This window comes from Pongo pygmaeus, chromosome 10, assembly GCF_028885625.2.
Source record: "Pongo pygmaeus isolate AG05252 chromosome 10, NHGRI_mPonPyg2-v2.0_pri, whole genome shotgun sequence".
Classification (NCBI taxonomy): domain Eukaryota; kingdom Metazoa; phylum Chordata; class Mammalia; order Primates; family Hominidae; genus Pongo; species Pongo pygmaeus.
The window spans coordinates 39,530,721-39,550,394 of NC_072383.2; the positions used below are offsets into that span (position 1 = coordinate 39,530,721).

General features: G+C 39.2%; 1 protein-coding gene across 4 annotated transcripts in view; it reads right to left on the minus strand.

Annotated features, from left to right (window-relative positions):
• Positions 1 to 13,473: 13,473 nt before the first annotated feature.
• Positions 13,474 to 19,674, minus strand: part of GXYLT1 (glucoside xylosyltransferase 1) — a 63,424-nt gene continuing 57,223 nt past the window's right edge. For all 4 annotated transcript variants that reach the window (XM_054444231.2, XM_054444230.2, XM_063672632.1 and 1 more), the window contains one exon: positions 13,474 to 19,598. In XM_054444231.2, the coding sequence (XP_054300206.1) occupies positions 19,437 to 19,598 (162 nt within the window). In that variant the 3' untranslated portion in view covers positions 13,474 to 19,436. The remainder of the gene's footprint in view (positions 19,599 to 19,674) is intronic.

Sequence of the window (19,674 nt, forward strand, 5' to 3'; positions counted from 1 at the left end):
CTGGTTAGAGAGTTTGACCAAAAAGACTGAATTTGGGTACACTGTGCTTCACAGAGAATGAGAGGTATTCTACCAAAAAAAGATGGGGGGTGGTTTAAGTGAAAGGCAACAACCCCTTTCCCCTACTTAGATTCCAAAACATAGCAGTCAGTTTCAAACCACATAAACAAGAGTTTCTTAGGAATCTGACCAATACTCCCCACCCCCCAAAAAAGACTTATACATACTGAGAGTCAGGGGCTCCCAATAAAACAGCACAAATAGATTACTGTATTATAGAGTCTATCAGGTAATAAATCCCACCCATGCATAGAGTTTCCCATCAGCTTTTAGGTAGCTCGATATTAAATATGAGAAGATAGTCAAGAATCATCAGTCATTAGAAATATTCAATCTAACATGAAAGACAGAGGTCAAACAAAGAATAAAAAGAAACTGTGACTGAGCTAATACAAAATCATTAATATCTGTGGAGAGATAAGAGTGCATCCTTGAAACAAGAACAATATGCTATTAAAAAGGACATTCAGAGAACAACAAAAAAAATTCTTGGAAATTAAAAATATGAAAACAAATTAAAAACTCAATAGAGGCCGGGCGCGGTGACTCACGCCTGTAATCCCAGCACTTTAGGAGGCTGAGGCAGGCAGATCACCTGAGGTCAGGAGTTCAAGACCAGCTTGGCCAACATGGTGAAACCCCGTCTCTACTAAAAATACAAAAATTAGCCAGGCATGGTGGTGCATGCCTGTAGTCCCAGCTGTTCAGGAGGCTGAGGCAGCAGAATCGCTTAAACCTGGGAGGTGGGGGTTGCAGTGAGCCGAGATTGCGCCACTGCACTCCAGCCTGGGCAACAGAGTGAGACTCCGTCCCAAAAAGAAAAAGAAAAGAAAAGAAAAGAAAAAAAAAAAACCTCAATAGAAGTTTGGAAGTAGGAGAGAAATGATAGGTTTATTAGAGAACTAGTCCAGGCTATGAAATGTCTGAAAAATACATGTTCCAGAAAGAGAGATAAAAAGTGAAAGGAAAGTATTCAAGACAATTTCCCAGAAATAAAGGTTCAAATGTCCAAATCAAAAGAGTTTTTTAAGTACCCAGCAAAATGAAGCAGAAAAGGCTCATCCCCACGTTCATCATCATGAAATTTCAGAACTCCGAGGAGAATTACCCAGCGGAATGAAGACCTCCAGGAGAAAAGACTAATGGTTTCCAGAAAGACAGGCCATATACAAGAGTTCAAGAATCAGAGTTTCATCAGACATCTCAATAACAATATTACAATTTAGAAGACAACAGAACATATGCCTTCCAAATTTAAAGGACAGTTGCTGTCCAAATTAGAGTTCTATACACAGCCAAATTATCCAACATGGGAACTCTAGAACAAACACATTTTTTAGATGTGCAAGATGGGACACTGATTGTTGCCCTTCAATAGCTTTCTTCTTCTTTCTCTCCTCCTCCTCCTTCTTCTTTCTCTTCTTCTTCTCCTTCTTCTCCTTCTCCTTTGCCTTCTGTAGTAAACATGACAAATTCTATCTGGACCCATGAAGATCCAGAATATGTAAAAATTTTCCAACTTTCATTCCAGCTAGATGTGTCCACGTGACTAAGCTCTGGGCCAAAAGTATGTAAGTAGAAGTAATTGATGGTACTCCCCAAAAGTTTTATTAAAAGCTAAAAGCAGGACCTTTTCCTTCCATTTTTTTCTCCATAGCTAAAAAGGAGATGGTAGATGGAACCAGAATGGCATTCTTATACTACTGGTGGAAGCCATTTGTTAGGAATGACCAAGGAGCAGGCTAGAAGGAGATTGAGTCCCTGATAATAACAGAACTTCCAAATAAGCTTTGACTACATTTATGTGAGAGAATAAGCTTCTATCTTCTTTTTTCTCATTTAAAAGAAAATTATCAAGTTGATCATATAAGTTTAAAGATGTAACCATCTTACTTTGTTACATCTCCATCAAGATAGTTCAGTATTTAGGTTACACGTATATGACTGAGAGTTCAATTCTCTTTTGTGATAAGCATGGATTATTCGAGCTATCATTCAATATTCACTTTTCAGATACATGAAGCTTGTTGACTCACATTCAAATTCACATTTGCTACTTTTTAAAATCATTTCTCGGGGCCAGGCATGGTGGGTCATGCCTGTAATCCCAGGACTTTGGGAGGCCTAGGTGGGTGGATCACTTGGGCTCAAGAGTTTGAGACCAGCCTGGGCAACATGGTGAAACCCCATCTCTATCAAAAATACAAAAAATTAGCCGGGTATGGTGGCACACACCTGTGGTCCCAGCTACTCAGGAGGCTGAGATAGGAGGATTGCTTGAGCCAGGGAGGCAGAAGTTTCAGTGAGCCAAGATCGTACCACTGCACTCCAGCCTGGGTGACAGAGACCCCCTCTCAAAAAAAAATCATTTCTCAGAGGAGCCAAGATGGCCGAATAGGAACAGCTTCGGTCTACAGCTCCCAGCATGAGCGATGCAGAAGACGAGTGATTTCTGCATTTCCAACTGAGGTACCGGGTTCATCTCACTGGGGAGTGCCAGACAGTAGGCACAGGATGATGGGTGCAGCGCACTGCGCTCGAGCCGAAGCAGGGCGAGGCATCACCTCACCCGGGAAGCGCAAGGGGTCAGGGAATTCCCTTTCTTAGTCAAAGAAAGGGGTGACAGACGGCACCTGGAAAATCGGGTCACTCCCACCCTAATACTATGCTTTTCCAACGGGCTTAAAAAACGGCACACCAGGAGATTATATCCCTCACCTGGCTCAGAGGGTCCTACACCCACGGAGTCTGGCTCATTGCTAGCACAGCAGTCTGAGATCAAACTGCAAGGCTGCAGGGAGGCTGGGGGAGGGGCGCCTGCCATTGCTGAGTTAGTTGTTTGATTAGGTAAACAAAGCAGCCAGGAAGCTCGAACTGGGTGGAGCCCACCACAGCTCAAGGAGGCATGCCTGCCTCTGTAGGCTCCACCTCTGGGGGCAGGGCACAGACAAACAAAAAGACAGCAGTAACCTCTGCAGACTTAAATGTCCCTCTCTGACCGCTTTGAAGAGAGTAGTGGTTCTCCCAGCACGCAGCTTGAGATCTGAGAACGGGCAGACTGCCTCCTCAAGTGGGTCCCTGACCCCCGAGTAGCCTAACTGGGAGGCACCCCCCAGGAGGGGCAGACTGACACCTCACACGGCCAGGTACTCCTCTGAGACGAAACTTCCAGAGGAACCATCAGGCAGCAGCATTTGCAGTTCACTAAAATCTGCTGTTCTGCAGCCACTGCTGCTGATACCCAGGCAAAGAGTGTCTGGAGTGGACTTCTAGCAAACTCCTACAGACCTGCAGCTGAGGGTCCTGTCTGTTAGAAGGAAAACTAACAAATAGGAAGGACAGCCACACCAAAAACCCATCTGTATGTCACCATCATCAAAGACCAAAGGTAGATAAAACCACAAAGATGGGAAAAAAACAGAGCAGAAAAACTGGAAACTCTAAAAATCAGAGCACCTCTCCTCCTCCAAAGGAACGCAGCTCCTCACCAGCAATGGAACAAAGCTAGACGGAGAATGACTTTGACGAGTTGAGAGAAGAAGGCTTCAGACAATCAAACTACTCCGAACTATAGGAGGAAATTTGAACCAATGGCAAAGAAGTTAAAAGCTTTGAAAAAAAATTAGACGAATGGATAACTAGAATAACCAATGCAGAGAAGTCCTTAAAGGACCTGATGGAGATGAAAACCAAGGCACGAGAGCTACGTGACGAATGCAGAAGCCTCAGTAGCTGATGCAATCAACTGGAAGAAAGGGTATCAGTGATGGAAGACGAAATGAATGAAATGAAGTGAGAAGAGAAGTTTAGAGAAAAAAGAATAAAAAGAAACGAACAAAGCATCCAAGAAATATGGGACTATGTGAAAAGACCAAATCTACGTCTGACTGGTGTACCTGAAAGTGACGGGGAGAATGGAACCAAGTTGGAAAACACTCTGCAGGATATTATCCAGGAGAACTTCCCCAATCTAGCAAGGCAGGCCAACATTCAAATTCAGGAAATACAGAGAACGCCACAAAGATACTCCTGGAGAAGAGCAACTCCAAGACACATAATTGTCAGATTCACCAAAGTTGAAATGAAGGAAAAAATGAAGGCTGGTTCAACATACGCAAATCAATAAATGTAATCCAGCATATAAACAGAACCAAAGACAAAAACCACATGATTATCTCAATAGATGCAGAAAAGGCCTTTGACAAAATTCAACAACCCTTCATGCTAAAAACTCTCAATAAGTTAGGTATTGATGGGTCATATCTCAAAATAATAAGAGCTATCTATGACAAACCCACAGCCAATATCATACTGAATGGGCAAAAACTGGAAGCATTCACTTTGAAAACAGGCACAAGACAGGGATGCCCTCTCTTTCAATGTGACTGAAATAGAATGCGCAGGGGAAGAATATTAAAAGGAATATGAGAGAGAATAGGGAGGGGATGGATTCCCAGCAGGTCTTGTGAGTCTTGTAGCCATTTAAGGACTTTGGATTTTACTGTGAGTGAATGGTGGATCACTGAGAATTGAACAGAGGTATGACATATGACTTATCTTTTAAAAGGATTATTCTAGCTGATATGTTAATAGTCTGTTGCAGTAATTTAAGCAAGAGATCACACTTGCTTAGACAAGCATAGTAGAAATAGAGGTAGTGATGAGTGATTGGATTCTGGATTTATTAACAATTTGAAGGTTGATAAAGGATTTTTAATGGCTTGAATGTGGAATGTGTATGATCAAGGGAAAAGTAGAGAATGATCGCAAATATTTTAGCCATACCTGGCCGGGTGCGTGGTTCATGCTTGTAATCCCAGCACTTTGGGAGGTCAAGGTGGGCAGATCATTTGAGGTCAGGAGTTTTAGACCAGCCTGACCAACATGGTGAAACCCCATCTCTACAAAAACTACAAAAAAATTAGCTGGGCATGGTGTCGCGTTCCTATAGTCTCACCTACTCGGGAGACTGAGGCAGGAGAAGCACTTGAACCCAGGAGGTAGAGGTTGCAGTGAGCCCAGATCATACCACTGCACTCCAGCCTGGGTGACAGAGACTCATTCTCAGAAAAAAAAAAAAAAAAAAAAAAAAAATTTAGCCATAGCAGCTGGAAGAATTAATTTACAATCATTTAAATAAAGAAAATTCCAGATAGAGTCAGTTTAAGAGAAAAATTGAGGATTCTGTTTTGGACATGTTAAATTTGGGATGGATGTTAGCTATCCTAGCAGAGATGTCAAGCAAGAACAAGGAAGAGAGAAGAGTGTGGAATTCAGAAGACACTCTTGACTGAAGATATTAAAAATATGACAGGTGGTCCATGTTTTTAAAGGCATAGACTGCATGAGATCACAGAGAGGCTGTGGTGTATTTCAGCATTAAGAGGGTGGAAGAAAATGGAATATCAGAATAGAGATGAAAAGAAGTACTGAATGAGGAAAGAGGAAAACAAAGAGTGTGATGAAATGGGGGGTCAAATCAAGAAAGTATCTCAATGAAAAAAGTGCCTCATCAAATTATGTCAAACTCTGCTCATAGGTCAAATAAGATGAGAATTAGCAATTGGATATTGGAATCAACAGCACACACGTCATTGGCGACCTTGACAAGAGAGGAACTGGGGACAAAGAATATGGATAACTCTTTCAAAGAATTTTTGCTGGGAAAAATTCAACAGAGTGGAAAAAACTGCAAGATAAGAGAAAGAGGGAAGAATTGATGGACAATATTCTTGAATAAACAGAGGGCTTGAGTCTAGGGCAAAATGAAGAAAATGGCTTTAGATGGGAGCTGTAGTGTAGTAACATGGGGAAGATAGAATCTACAGGTGCAGACTCAGGAACATTGGTTTTAGTAGATCTAATGCTAGGAACATGTGAAAATTCTAATTGTTGAAAGAAGAAACAATGGTGTCAGCTGAATATGAGGATCGAGGAAGAGGTGCTGCTTGGTTTGAAGAGAAAGGGGAAGGTGTAAACTATCATAGGAAAATGGGAGACTGAATAGATCAGGGAGTGGTATGGTTTGACTCTGTGTCCCCACCCAAATCTCATCTCGAATTGTAATCCCCACGTGCCAAGGGAGGGACCTATAATCCTTATGTATCAAGGGAGGAAGGTAATTGGATCATGGGGCAGTTTCCCCCATCCTGTTCTTGTCATAGTGAATGAGTTCTCATGAGATCTGATGGTTTTATAAGTGTTTGACTGTTCTTTCTTCATGCTCTCTCTCCTGCCACCTTGTGCAGAAAGTACCTGCTTCCCCTTCCACCATGATTGTAAGTTTCCTGAGGCCTCCCCAGCCATGCAGAATTGTGAGTCAATTAAACCTATTTCCTTTATAAAGTACCCAGTCTCAGGGAAGTTCTTTATAGCAGTGTGGAAACGGATTAATACAGGGAGATATACAGCATAACTGCTGGCAACATTAAGAGCCACTTGAGGTTGCAAACTACAAATCCTAAGCGCTGTACCAACTGAATGGACACCTACCTTGGCCAAGGGGACCCCAGAAAAGCCTCAAAGCAGTTCCCAGCTAAGATGGGACAGGAGGTTGGACATACCTCGTTATACCCTCTCCCTTTTGCAGTTTAGACACAATTGACCAGCATTAGTAAAATAGAGATCATGAGACTGACAGAACAAACTCTTCGTGGCAATAAGATACCAAATTATAAACAGGACCTAAGGCCATGTCAGGCAAGGGTTAAGTCATGCACCCCACATTTCCAAGAAGAAACTATGTTCTAACGGCCACAAGGTTTTTTCTCTAGCAGCTAAACAAGCACTGGCCTTGATAAGCAATATTAAAACAATTGCAGCTGATCCATTGCCAGACGCTGACTGAACCCCTGTTCCACCAGCCATAACCACTGCTTTTATCAAACAGGAGACAATTTCAGAAACTTTCTCCATGTAAAAAGACCACCAACTGGACCATGGGCCGGTTCTGGATGGTTTAGAGAGGTTGTGCACTTGCACGCCTTCATGTCCTGAAAAGACCTTAAGTCCCCACCCCAAAGTGAACATGGGCCACATATTACATGCATGTTTGTTCAATAAAAATGTCTCAGGACCACCTTCATGAACATTCATAGCTCCTCCAGTAATTTGAATACATATGTTTAGCCAACTGTTCAGCATAAAGCTCTTACCCCAACCCCACCTTCTTTGAAGACCTTGTCTCTGATCTTGGCCTGAGGCATGCTTCCCAGCCTGTAGGATGGCAACTGTAATCCTTTACAGAAAATAAAAGTCTTCTTTTTTAAAAATCATATATTGTGTGTGGGTTTTTTTTTTTAAATGTTTATAAGGTTCATGGCCATGAATTTAAAGTAGGACCAGTAAGCAGTTTTGTTTTTCCTTCAGCCATTTTCAGCTGCACTGGTGCAGGTAAAGGATAGATCTAGAGTTGGATTTAACTAAGGTTGTGGTTTTGCCAAAGTAGTATGACAAAGTGAGAGAGGGCAAAGATGAGGGCATATACATGTAAATAATTTTTTTTTATTTTTGGAGACAGGGTCTCGCTGTATCACCCAGGAGGCTGGAGTGCAGTGGTGCAATCTCAGATCTTGGCTCACTGGAGCCTCAACCTCCTGGGCTCAAGCGATTCTCCCACCTCAGCCCCCTGAATAGCTGAGGCTACAGGTCTATGCCACCATGCCCAGCTAATTGTTTTGTGTTTTTTTTGTAAAGATGAGGTTTCACCATGTTGCCTAGGCTGGTCTCAAACTCCTGAGCTAAGGTGTTCCGCCCACTTCGGCCTCTCAAAATACTGGGATTACATGTGTGAGCCACCATGCCCAGGCACAAGGAAATAATTATAATGATCAAATGGCATGTAATTTGGCAAGAAAGTGAAGAGAGGAGGACATCAAGGGGACAAGGGGCAGTGAAAAGTGGTAGATGAATAGACTGGAATCCCCATGGAATAGGAAAACTGTTGAAGTCAGGATACTAGGGGAACTGAAGTGGAAAGGAAGGTGGACGAGGTGGTGATCAGAGAGCAAGATGTACAAGGCCAAAATTATAGAGGTTGCAGCCGTTGTAATGACAAGGTTAGACTGTGACTATGAGTACTAGAGGTAGGGTTGGGAGGAGTTTAAGGTGTTTAAAAGATCATTTATGTATTTATTGAAAACATCTAGAATATCAAAGTAGTAGTTTTGGTAAGATTAACGAGCCAGAATCTAAAATGATCATGAAATGAGAGGGAATGGGTGACAGAATGAAGGTCTCCTCCTCCCACTGTATCTGCTGCTGCTATCTGTTGATAGGTTTTTCTCTCTTATCAACAGACTGAACATTGGCATTTTGCATCTTATGTACTTTTTCCCTACTGGAAGAAAATCTCAACTCTGGGGATCAGCAGTCTTTATCAAAATCCCAAGGCTCTCCTGTGTCTCCTGATGTTTCAAATGTCGTTCACAAAGGCCCAGACTTCCTGTTTTCAGAATGCACCCCAGTTCTATAAGGAGTACCTTCAGCCTCAGAACAGTCACCTGATTCATTGGCTCTGGAGCCTACTTTTGTCAGAGGATCCACCCTATTTTCTCATAGTACAAACTTCTCTCACCAACAGCCACTTCCATTACCCTGAAGTCAAAAGCAGGAAGAGATAAGACACCTGCTCAGTTTGCTTATCACCAGCAATGTCATGGCAGTCTTAAGCACAACAGGCATGTTTACTAGATTAATGCATTAGGAAGACCATTCTGGTTATATTTTGGAAAACAGCTTAGAGGAGCAAGAATGGAGGCAGGGAGACAAACTAGGTGGCTGTTGCTATAATCTAGGTTAAGAGATAGCTTACCTAGATTGATCTAGGCTGGTGGCTGTGGAAAACAGGATAAAGACATTCCAAATTAATTCTAGTTTCCAGAACTCATGTTAATCTTTCTCATCTGGGGATTTGCAGTTAAACCTTCCGCTTAGAAAGTTCTTCCTCATTGTTCAATTTCCACCTATGAGTAAGAACACGCGGCATTTGGTTTTCTGTTCGTGTTTAGTTTGCTAAGAATGATGGTTTCCAGCTTCATCAATGTCCCTGCAAAGGACATGAATTCATCCTTCTTTATGGCTATATTCCGTGGTGTATATGTGCCACATTTTCTTTATCCAGTCTATCATTGATGGGCATTTGGGTTGTTCCAAGTCTTTGCTATCGTGAATAGTGCTGCAATAAGCATAGATGTGCATGTATCTTTAAAAAATGATTTATAATCTTTTGGGTATATACCCAGTAATGGGATTGCTGGGTCAAATGATATTTCAGGTTCTTGATCCTTGAGGAATTGCCACACTTTCTTCCACAATGGTTCAACACATGGACACATGGAGGGGAACCTCACACACAGGGTCTTGTCGTGGGGTGGGGGGCTAGGAGAGGGATAGCTTTAGGAGAAATACCTAATGTAGATGACGGGTTGATGGGTGCAGCAAACCACCATGGCACATGTATACCCTATGTAACAAAACTTCACGTTCTGCACATGTATCCCTGAACTTAAACCATAATAAATACATAAATGAAAGTTCTTCCTCACCCTTCTTGCCTAGCCCTTACTTTTCCTTTTGATTTCAGTACAGATGTGATTTCCTCTGGGAAACATTTCTTATGCCTCAAGAGCAGCTTGACTTCCCTGTGTGGCTATGGCCTCCTGTGCTTATCTGTATCAAGCCACGTCTTGCAATTATTATTTACCCGTATCCCAGTTTCTTAACAGTGGCATTGACATTCTGGATTAGCTAATTCTTAGTTGTGGGGGACTGTCCAACAAATAAGTTATTTGGCAGCATTCCTGCCTCTACCCCCTAGATGCCAGTAGTACTCACCCTTTTCCTTCCTCCCACCTGTATAGTTGTTTGCCACAATCGTCTCCAGACATTGTCTTATGTCTCCTGGGGGCCAAAACTGCCTCCAGGTGAGAACCGCTGACCTAGAAAAACGTATCATTTCCTAACAATTGCCCTACCTCTGGACATTTAGGTTGTTCCCATGTTTACTACAGATTTGAGATTAATGTTATGTGCGTGAATCATCAATAATTCCAAAAAGTGAACTAAAAGGGTACATAAATCATACCAATCTTACATTTCCATATATAGTTTCTGCATAGTAGATTCACCGTAACTTTTCAGTATTCAGCTTTCTCACATTAAAAAATACAAGCTCCACTCATTACAATTTAAAAAAAAATGAAACTCTTCTGGTTTATTTCGCTATCAGTGAGGATGGGCATCTTTTGAAGCATTTTACTTAATGTCTTTGTTTTTTAAATAGAGTTCAAACTCTTCCAAATTCACAAAAAAATTCTAACACTTCTCAATTAAAATTCAAATGTTAGTGTTTACCATGTACAGTACTGTGGTCAGGGTACTACGTGATAGATACTACAGTAAAAACAGAAATGGTGTCTGCTTTGAGAGTTTACATTCTAGAGAGGCATGGTCCAATATGATAGCCACCAGCCACAAGCGGTCATTGAATACTTGAACTGTGGCAAGTTCAAATTGAGAAGTGCACTGTTAAGTGAAAAATAGGTGCTTGGTATGGGGAAAAAATATGAAATACCTAACTTTATACTGGCATGTCCATATGATATGTTAGATATACTGGGTTAAATAAAACATGTTTCTGAAATTAATTTTGAATATACATATATATGTTTTATATATTGAAAATATCTTTTAACCAGTCAAATGACTCTCAATATATTTTAAATGTTAAAAAACAGTGGGCGAAGCACAGGCACATTTGGTGGTCAATTTTTGTTAATTTTCTCTATCTATCCTATCTATCTAATCTATCTATCTACCTAATCTATCTATCTATCATCTATCTATCATCCATCTATCATCCATCTATCATCTATCTATCATCTATCATCCATCTATCTATCATCCATCTATCATCTATCTATCTATCTATCTATCTATCTATCTATCTATCTATCTAAAAGGAGACAAGATCTCACTCTGTTGCCCAGGCTGGAGTGCAGTGGCATGATCACAGCTCACTGCAGCCTCAAACTCCTGGGCTTAAGCAATCCTCCTGCCCAGCCTCCGGAGTAGCTGGGATTACAGGTGCAAGCCACCATACACAGCTCATTTAAAACATTTTTTATAGAGATGGGATCTCACTTTGCTGCCCAGGCTAGTCTCAAACTCCTAGCCTCAAGCAATCCTCCTGCCTCACCCTCCTAAAGTGCTTGGGATTACAGGCATGAGCCACCACATCCAGACCACAAATAGTTTTTAAACTGTTCAAAATATTTAAAATATATATATGTAAAAGAACCTTGAAGTAACATTTATCAGCCACACCAGTTTCACAAAATCAGGTATTGCTACCTACTAGGTTGGTGCAAAAGTAACTGCGGTTTTTGCCATTAAATGTTAAAATGGCAAAATAAATAACTTTTGCACCAACCTATTAGTATGTATCAAACTGTAGAAAATTTCACTTTTAATTTTAAAAAAATCTAACACTTATTTTGATGCTTACACTACAGTTTTACTCTAAATTAATGTTAAGTTAAATCACATTTAAGCAAAAAATGAGAAACTGGTTCGTTTCTACTTCCCCTATCAAGTTAAAACTCATTTACTTACACTTTTGTACTTCAGAAATGTGTCGTTATCTCTACTTAAGGACACTACTATAGAATAATCACAGCTATGAAGAATGAGGTGGATCTAATGTATTAAGATGTCATAGATGATGTGAAAAAAGGCAAGTTATAGAACAGTGCATAAAGCAGAAACTATTTTACAGCCACATTTGTGTGTTCCTGTACGTACATGTGCATAGCACAAGACTGGGAAGAAAGATACCAAATGTTTTTTAGTTACAGATGGTGAGGAAGTTCTTTCATATTTCACATAATACACTTTTAACTCGTCTGTATTTTTTTATTGTTTCAATTGGGACTTTTTTAATTTACAAAAAGAATTTTAAAAACATGACAAAGATTGCCAATAAATACATTCTCATCACAAATCTAAAGGAACTTTTAAACTTTCCTTAGAAGCCATCATCTCCACAATCTTTTAAAACCTTTTGATTGTGACAAAAACGTATAAAAATTAAAATATAAAAAACTGAAAACTGTTCGATTGTAACATTACAGAGACTTATTAAATTTTCTTCAGTACACAATTCTCATCTTAGTTGAGACAGGGTCTGGCTCTGTAGCCCAGGCTGGAGTGCAGTGGCATGATCTCGGCTCACTGCAACCTCCGCCTCCTAGGTTCAAGCAATTCTCCCGCCTCAGCCTTCCAAGTAGCTGGGACCACAGGCGTGTGCCACCACACTGGGCTAATTTTTGTATTTTTTTGTACAGAGGGGAGGTCTCACTATGATGCCCAGGCTGGTCTCAAACTCCAGGGCTCAAGTGATCCTCCCACCTCAAAACTCTCAAAGTCCTGGGATTACAGGTGTTAGCCACCTTGCCTGGCCTTACAGAGACTTTTTTTTGAGGCAGAGTCTTGCTCTGTCGCCAGGCTGGAGTGCAGTGGCGTGATCTCGGCTCACTGCAACCTCTGCCTTCCAGGTTCAAACTATTCCCCCGCCTCAGCCTCCTGAGTAGCTGGGACTACAGGCGCATGCCACCATGCCTGGCTAATCTTCTGTATTTTAGTAGAGACGGGGTTTCACCATGTTGGCCAGGATGGTCTTGATCTCCTGACCTTGTGATCCACCCGCCTCAGCCCCCCAGAGTGCTGGGATTACAGGCGTGAGCCACCATGCCCAGCCTACAGAGACTTTTAAAAGCAAAACTAGTTCCTGTGATGGAAAAGGGTGCTCTTCTCTAGATCTGAAATTTGACCCGACTTAAAATTATAGGAAATACTTGGGTCAGTAAAACAACACATGGTCTGTTGCCCACCGAACAGCTATCTTCCAAACTCCCTACAAACTCCTACCCACCAACTTCATCCAGAACCTGGAAGTTGTTCCCCTTTTTCCGAGCAGCTATTCATCAAGGGGAGGTCATTTTTAATTTCAAGGGCAAATCTTCATGGTCTGAGCCAATCATAGGAGCTTTATTCCCTTTGAAAAGTGATTGCTTTGGAGATAATACACATTTTGCTGTGGCCATGAGAGCAAGTGAATGGGGGCAGATGAAACCTTCCTCTTATAAAAAAGAAAAAAAAAGAGATATTTCAGCCTCCTATCATCCACCACCTGGAACCTTTGTGGTCACTTTGGAGCCATAAGGGGAGACATCAGACTCACTTGTTGAGAATGGCAATGAAAGGCAGAAGGTACTAAGGCTCTTGATGACACTGTTCAGCTGCTGAATTAGCCAATCTAGGAACTGCCCTCCACCTAGACTCCTGGTTCTCAAGCACCTCAATCCCAAAGATTCTACAATTGTTTTTGATTGCTAAAATAAACCAGACACATAATTTGAGGAAATAAAACGTTTATTGAGTAAATGTTTATTTAGTAACAGCAACACATAGTTTCTCAAAAAGAGGATGAACTGAAAACTCCTCTAAGGCAGGACGAAGCAACTTTCCATTATTCTTAGTTTAGACCAGAATCTTTAATTTTATATTCTCCTTTAATAACTGTCAAAATACACCAAATGCTTAGAGGAAAATATTCACAGTATACCAAAACATTTTAAGATAAAGAGCAGTGTAAGAGTAGTATTCTCCACATACCACAGTATACAATGATGCCTTCCTGCAGGTTTAGAACTATTACTACTCAAAATATTAATACATTTATGCAAAATGATGGGGAAAATTGAAATACCTGCAACCTTTTCCAGTTTGACTTCAGGAACAGGTGCAAACCACCATCCTCTTCATAGATCTTCTGTTACGGCATCCATCAAAAACCATTGGTCCAGCTCTCAAATATTGATGACAATGCATGTGATGCATGTGATGAATGCGTGCTCTGCTAAGTTTTGAAGAGATAACATATTCTACAGCAATGCTCAAGCCCTGGATTATTTTTGACTGACAAAAATAATATTCCAATATTCCCTGAAGAGGTTATATAAAAAGGTTGAAAATGGCTGTTTTTCATAGTTAAAGCCAATTTCCTTTATTTTTTGAGACAGGGTCTTGCTTTGTCACCCAGGCTGGAGTGCAATGGTGCAATCTTGGCTCTCTGCAGCCTCAAACTCTTGCACTCAAGCAATCCTCCTGCCTCAACTTCCTGTGTAGCTAGGACCGCAGGCAAACGCCACCACATCTGGATAGTTTTTTAATTTTTTTGTAGAGATGGGGTCTCACTTTGTCACCTAGGCTGGTCTCAAACTCCTGGACTCAAGCGATCCCCCTGCCTTGGCCTCCCAAAGTGCTGGGATTACACGCATGAGCCACCACACCCAGCCAATTTACTTTTTAATAGAATATACACTGTTGCTTTCTATCTTCATGATTTTTTACAAGAGGCTGCTATAGTGTGCTATGTGTGTAAATATTCAGATCCTGTATATAAACTAATCAAAGGCTCTACATCAGTTCTTAAGTTTGATATTTAAATGTCTGACCAGGGACCCTCCAAATAGTATTCACAGTATTAAAGGTGAGATAAATTTTCATTTCTATTTTTTCCTATCTTTTCAAAGTCCCATTAAACATTTGAAATTATTGGTAGAAATGAGGTAATAAATATTTTCTATTTAAGTTTGACATTGATTTGCAATCCATTTTAAATTGTTACATCCAATATGCTATTCTGTTTTTCTCATGAGTCTTTAATTGCTAGATATTTGAATAACACATTAATTTGTTTTTTAAAAAAAATTTTCTTGTACCATTTTTAGACTTCTGTCTTAAGTTTATATAATTTAGTTTGTAAAACCTAGTTTCATGTTTACTGAATTAAGAAACAACAACATCAGAACAGTTTAGTCAAACTTTAATAGGCAAAAAAGGGTTGCTTTGGCAATGTATAAAAGAATAACTGTTATAATACAAATCTTTATTTCATCTACTTTATTAAATATTAAAATGCAATAAGGCAATTATTGTTTTAAGACACTTGAAATTGCATTTAATAAATGGATAACTGGCCCCACACCTGACATACTGCACCCCTACTTTTCTTCTCTACTCTAAGGAACCAAAGAAATTATTTTAAAAAACAAATCAGTGGTCTTTCTAAAAACATCTCAAAGAGGTTCTGACTACTACTAAGGTATTTATTAAATACAAATATCTGAAAAATAAGACAACCAATAATATCTTTTAAGGTATTTCTGCTGTATTTTGTTCTCTTAAATCTACTCGGTCAGGAAAGTATCCCGACTGAGGAATAAATAGCTGTAATTTATTGCTTAATTTGCCATCCAAGGCTGGGCAGTGATTCCCAAACCTGGCCTCTCATTAGTATCATCTGGGAAAACTGCTACAACACATTCCTGGGCCCCCTTCAGACCTAATGAAGCAGTCCCCTCCACTTCCAACCTCCACTGGGGAATATGTAGTTAGTCTTGCAGTCTAACACTTGGGATGGCTAAAACGATAAAGTTAAAAAGGAAGATACTTGTATTTCCACAGGTCCTAGCTCACAAACTGGGATCCACTAAAAAAAAAAAAAAAAAGACATAAAATGTTGAATTGGCACTAAATGATCAGTGAGTAGGGTGATTGGGAAACAACTCTAGTACTAACAAACCAAATACAGCAGGCCCTGCTGCCCCATTCCATGGAAGTCAGCACCTTTCCTGACCCCAGAGAGCCTAGGCAAGCAAACTGATGTAGTGTGAGGGCTACAACTCAAAAAGTAAATGTTTCCACACCATTTCTCTCCATCTCTACTTCTCAATTTTCCATACACTCATTCCATCTTTTCTCTTACTCTGCCCTTTGCCATTCCCATTCTTACTCCTTTCTCTTTCCTCACCCCTTTTCTCACTTCCTCTCTTTTCCTTCTTTTTTGATTTAGTTACATCATTCTTTCCTTCTCTACTTTCTCTTCCCGAAAAACTCTTCCTTACATAAACAAATTCATACTGGAGATATATGTCAGAAAACATTCAGCCTGAGTAAACTGAATGCTCTGTACAGAAAACAGAACAAAACAGAACTTCAACAGTAACACTGGCGTGGCATAATATAAGCCACGCTGAATGCTTCCAAATCCATTATCTCTTCTGAGTCTCATCTTGTGAGGTTTGAAGGGTACACACTGATTGTACTTAAAAACCTAAGGCACAGAGAAAGTTAAATAACATGCCTGAGTTACTAAGAAGAGAATCCAGATCTAGTTCACAATCTGGTCTTCTTTTCACTATACCAATAACATCTGACTGGAGGCAAGATGAGAGAGCAATGAGTAAGCACTAATGTTATTTCAGGGCCTTAAAACCCTTATATATTATGAACTACTCTTCATTAGAAAAAAGTATGCATTTTCTTAAAGCGTAAATCACAATATATATTTTTAAAGGTTTCCCAAGTTCTTTTCTACTTCATACAAATGAAGTTTGACTGCATTTTAAAGGTATCCCACTTTGGTAATACTGTAGCCCAGAGATAGTTCTGAGGTCAGAATACATAGACTCAAATAATAAATCATGTAATTTATATAAACTGCATAGATACACTATGTTTTATGAAAGACCATTTATATGAAAATGGAATACGTTCTGTAAGTTGTCCATCTATAATTTCACCTCTCACCAACTCCAAGAACTGCATTTCTTTAGAATTCAAAACAATTACCTTGTCTAAAGATAAATTCATAAAATTCATTTAAAAATTATTATACATATTTTGTGATACCTTTAATTTTAGGTAGAAACAGTACCTAAAAGATGGCTTTCACTATAATTCAATTTATGGTAAAATGATCAATTAGGTCAGGTCTAAATAAACCAGATGAAGAATCTTCCAACTGATCCACAATGCAGAGTGTGTGACAGTGTAAATAAGCCACAACATGAGTGAGACCACAGCATACAGTCCAGTTGGATTAAACTGTGACCATGTGCTACACAAGTCCCAATCAACTAAAGCCCATGGGGCTGAGATTCTCCCTTCACTGAGGAAATTTTATCTTATCAAACTTACTAATATAAATTCATATCTTGTCATTAACCCCAAATGCTTCCTCTAATATTTCAAAATCACATTTATAATCCACCAAACGTGCCAAGAATTGTGGTATCCTAACTTCAACTTTCAAGTTGGCAAAATAATTTCCAGTGGTTCCCAAAGTAGCTAACATCAAAGTCGTCTGAGGTGATTGTTAAAAACAAAATCATCATGTGACTTATATTGTGTTGATTCTAACAAACCAACTAGAAGATGGCATATTTGAGATAATCAGGGAAATTTGCTTAAGGACTGGCTATGAGATGAAGCTGAAGGACTGCTGCTGCCTTTGTTAGGTGTGATATCATGGTATCTACCCAAAGTGTTCACAGCAGTGAAATAACACGATGTCTGGGATTTCAAGATACTTAAGCAAAGAAAAAAATGACAAATGAAGCAAACATGGTAAGATAGTGATAAGTGTCAGATCTGGATGTTGAATACCAATGCACTATTCTAGTTTTGTATAATTTTTAAATTTCTTCATTAAAAACTGTTTTACAGACTCCCTCCTAGACACAGCATGCCAGAATCTCTAAAGGCCTAGCTCAGGAATCTATTCTTAAGCTCCCAACAAGAATCTTATATAGTCAGGCAGGCAATGATCATTATTTGAGGACCATTAGAAATGATCTAATACATACCCTCCAAACTTCACATTTTTAGTATTCTCATTTTCTACTCAGTAAGCTCAATTTCACAGTTTCTTATATCCACCATGGCATTCTGCCAAGGACCTACAACTCGTGTTCTCTAAACCCATCTGTTCTAAGAATGCTGGACTGGTTATCAACTTCTAATGCACCCTGCTTAAACTTTCCTCTCTCAATTTGTCCCTGACTGAACTGCAGACGACAGAACAACTGTACTAACCATCTCTTTCTGCATATTCCATGTCTCCACAGAGGTCACTGTGTCTTCACAAAGCTAACTGCCACAATTTTCACAGGTTATATTTTTCCTTCATGATTTTCCATTTTCTACTTGAGCATTAAAATATCAGGGAGAAAAAGAAGATAACCATATAGATAATCATATTGTTGGTAAAATAAGATATGTGCCCCAGCAGAGTATATGCTAAGTATTCAGAATCTATAGTTATATTAGCTAACAGGTCAAGAATGCCAAAGAAGTAATTTCTCAAGATTTAAAAAAATTAACTGTCTTAGGTGATATTCAAAAAAGGAAGATATGCACATCAACCCAATTAAAACCACATTTTCTACAGCTGGATGTAACAATCTTATTCCAAATCATCCACTTAAGTTGTTTAACTTACTTAAAGTAAGGCTCTAGACATTTGCTTCTTCAAAAGTATCTTGCAAGGCCATTATGAGGTAGAAGACAAGTTTAAATGGACCACATTTTTCTACTCCATTGTAAGTAAAATTACTACTCACAGGAAGTATATAGCTTTTTGGTCCATCACATTTTCCACCATCATATGAGTATACTCTTAAGGTTCTCACTTTATCATCAGCATAATATACTTTGCTTCCAGAATGCCCAGTAAAGCTGACATTTTTCATTTAAAGTGATTAAAAAAAAAATCCCCAAATATCTATTTAACAATCTTAGATCTGAGTTTTGGCAAGACAGTTTAATGCATACAAAATGAAACACTACATTTCTCACTCTCTCTCACACACACACAAACACGCACACAAGGATTAAAACCCCAAAGTTTTCAGTATTTTTCCTCTACCTTACACAGCTCAATTTTTAACATGCAGCTTACTTGTAATCTAAAAATAATTTTAAACATGATTGTCATAAAAATATTTTAAAACAGAGATGAAATGTATAAAGGCACACATAGATTGTCAATGGTTACATCAGTTACATCACATTTCTTTAGACACAGAACTGTTTCTGCTCCTGTAAACAAACTTTTTTCTCACACATTTAAAGTGAGGTTAGTGCTGACATAAAATTATTGCTCTACTCACAGTCTTGAGTGTTTGCACTGTTTGAGGTACATTTCTCCATCTACACACCCCTACCACTCTTGAGAGTATGAGTCAACAGAAGTCTGCAGGTTAAAACCATTCAATAATATTTTCATCAATACTGGAATGATAGCAAGTAACATTACAAAACATCAGAGATAAAAAATGTTTCATTGTTGAGGCCCAAGATTTTAACTTATTCTTCATTACCTGAAAATACTGCTTATTTAACTTCTTTAGGAAAAAAACATTATTCTGGAGATGAGTAACTCCTTCCTGAATACTTCATCCAAGACGATTCCTTCACACTTATCCTCTGATTCTTTGTTTTCATCCATTTGATTTAGCAGTCACCAAGAATCACTTTTCCTTTGGTGATCTGGCATAACGATCTCTTACACTTTTTGCTAGTTGTTTGATAAATATTTTGTAAATTTTTCCACAGTATGTATGCACTGTTTTTTGTAGTTCCAGTTCTAAAGGTTTTAATAAGGAACGGATGTTGTCATCTTCAAAAGAACACTAGAGAAAGAAAATTTTAAAAAATAAAAACTTTAAAAGGCAAAGGTACATATATAAATTCAATTATTTTCCAAAC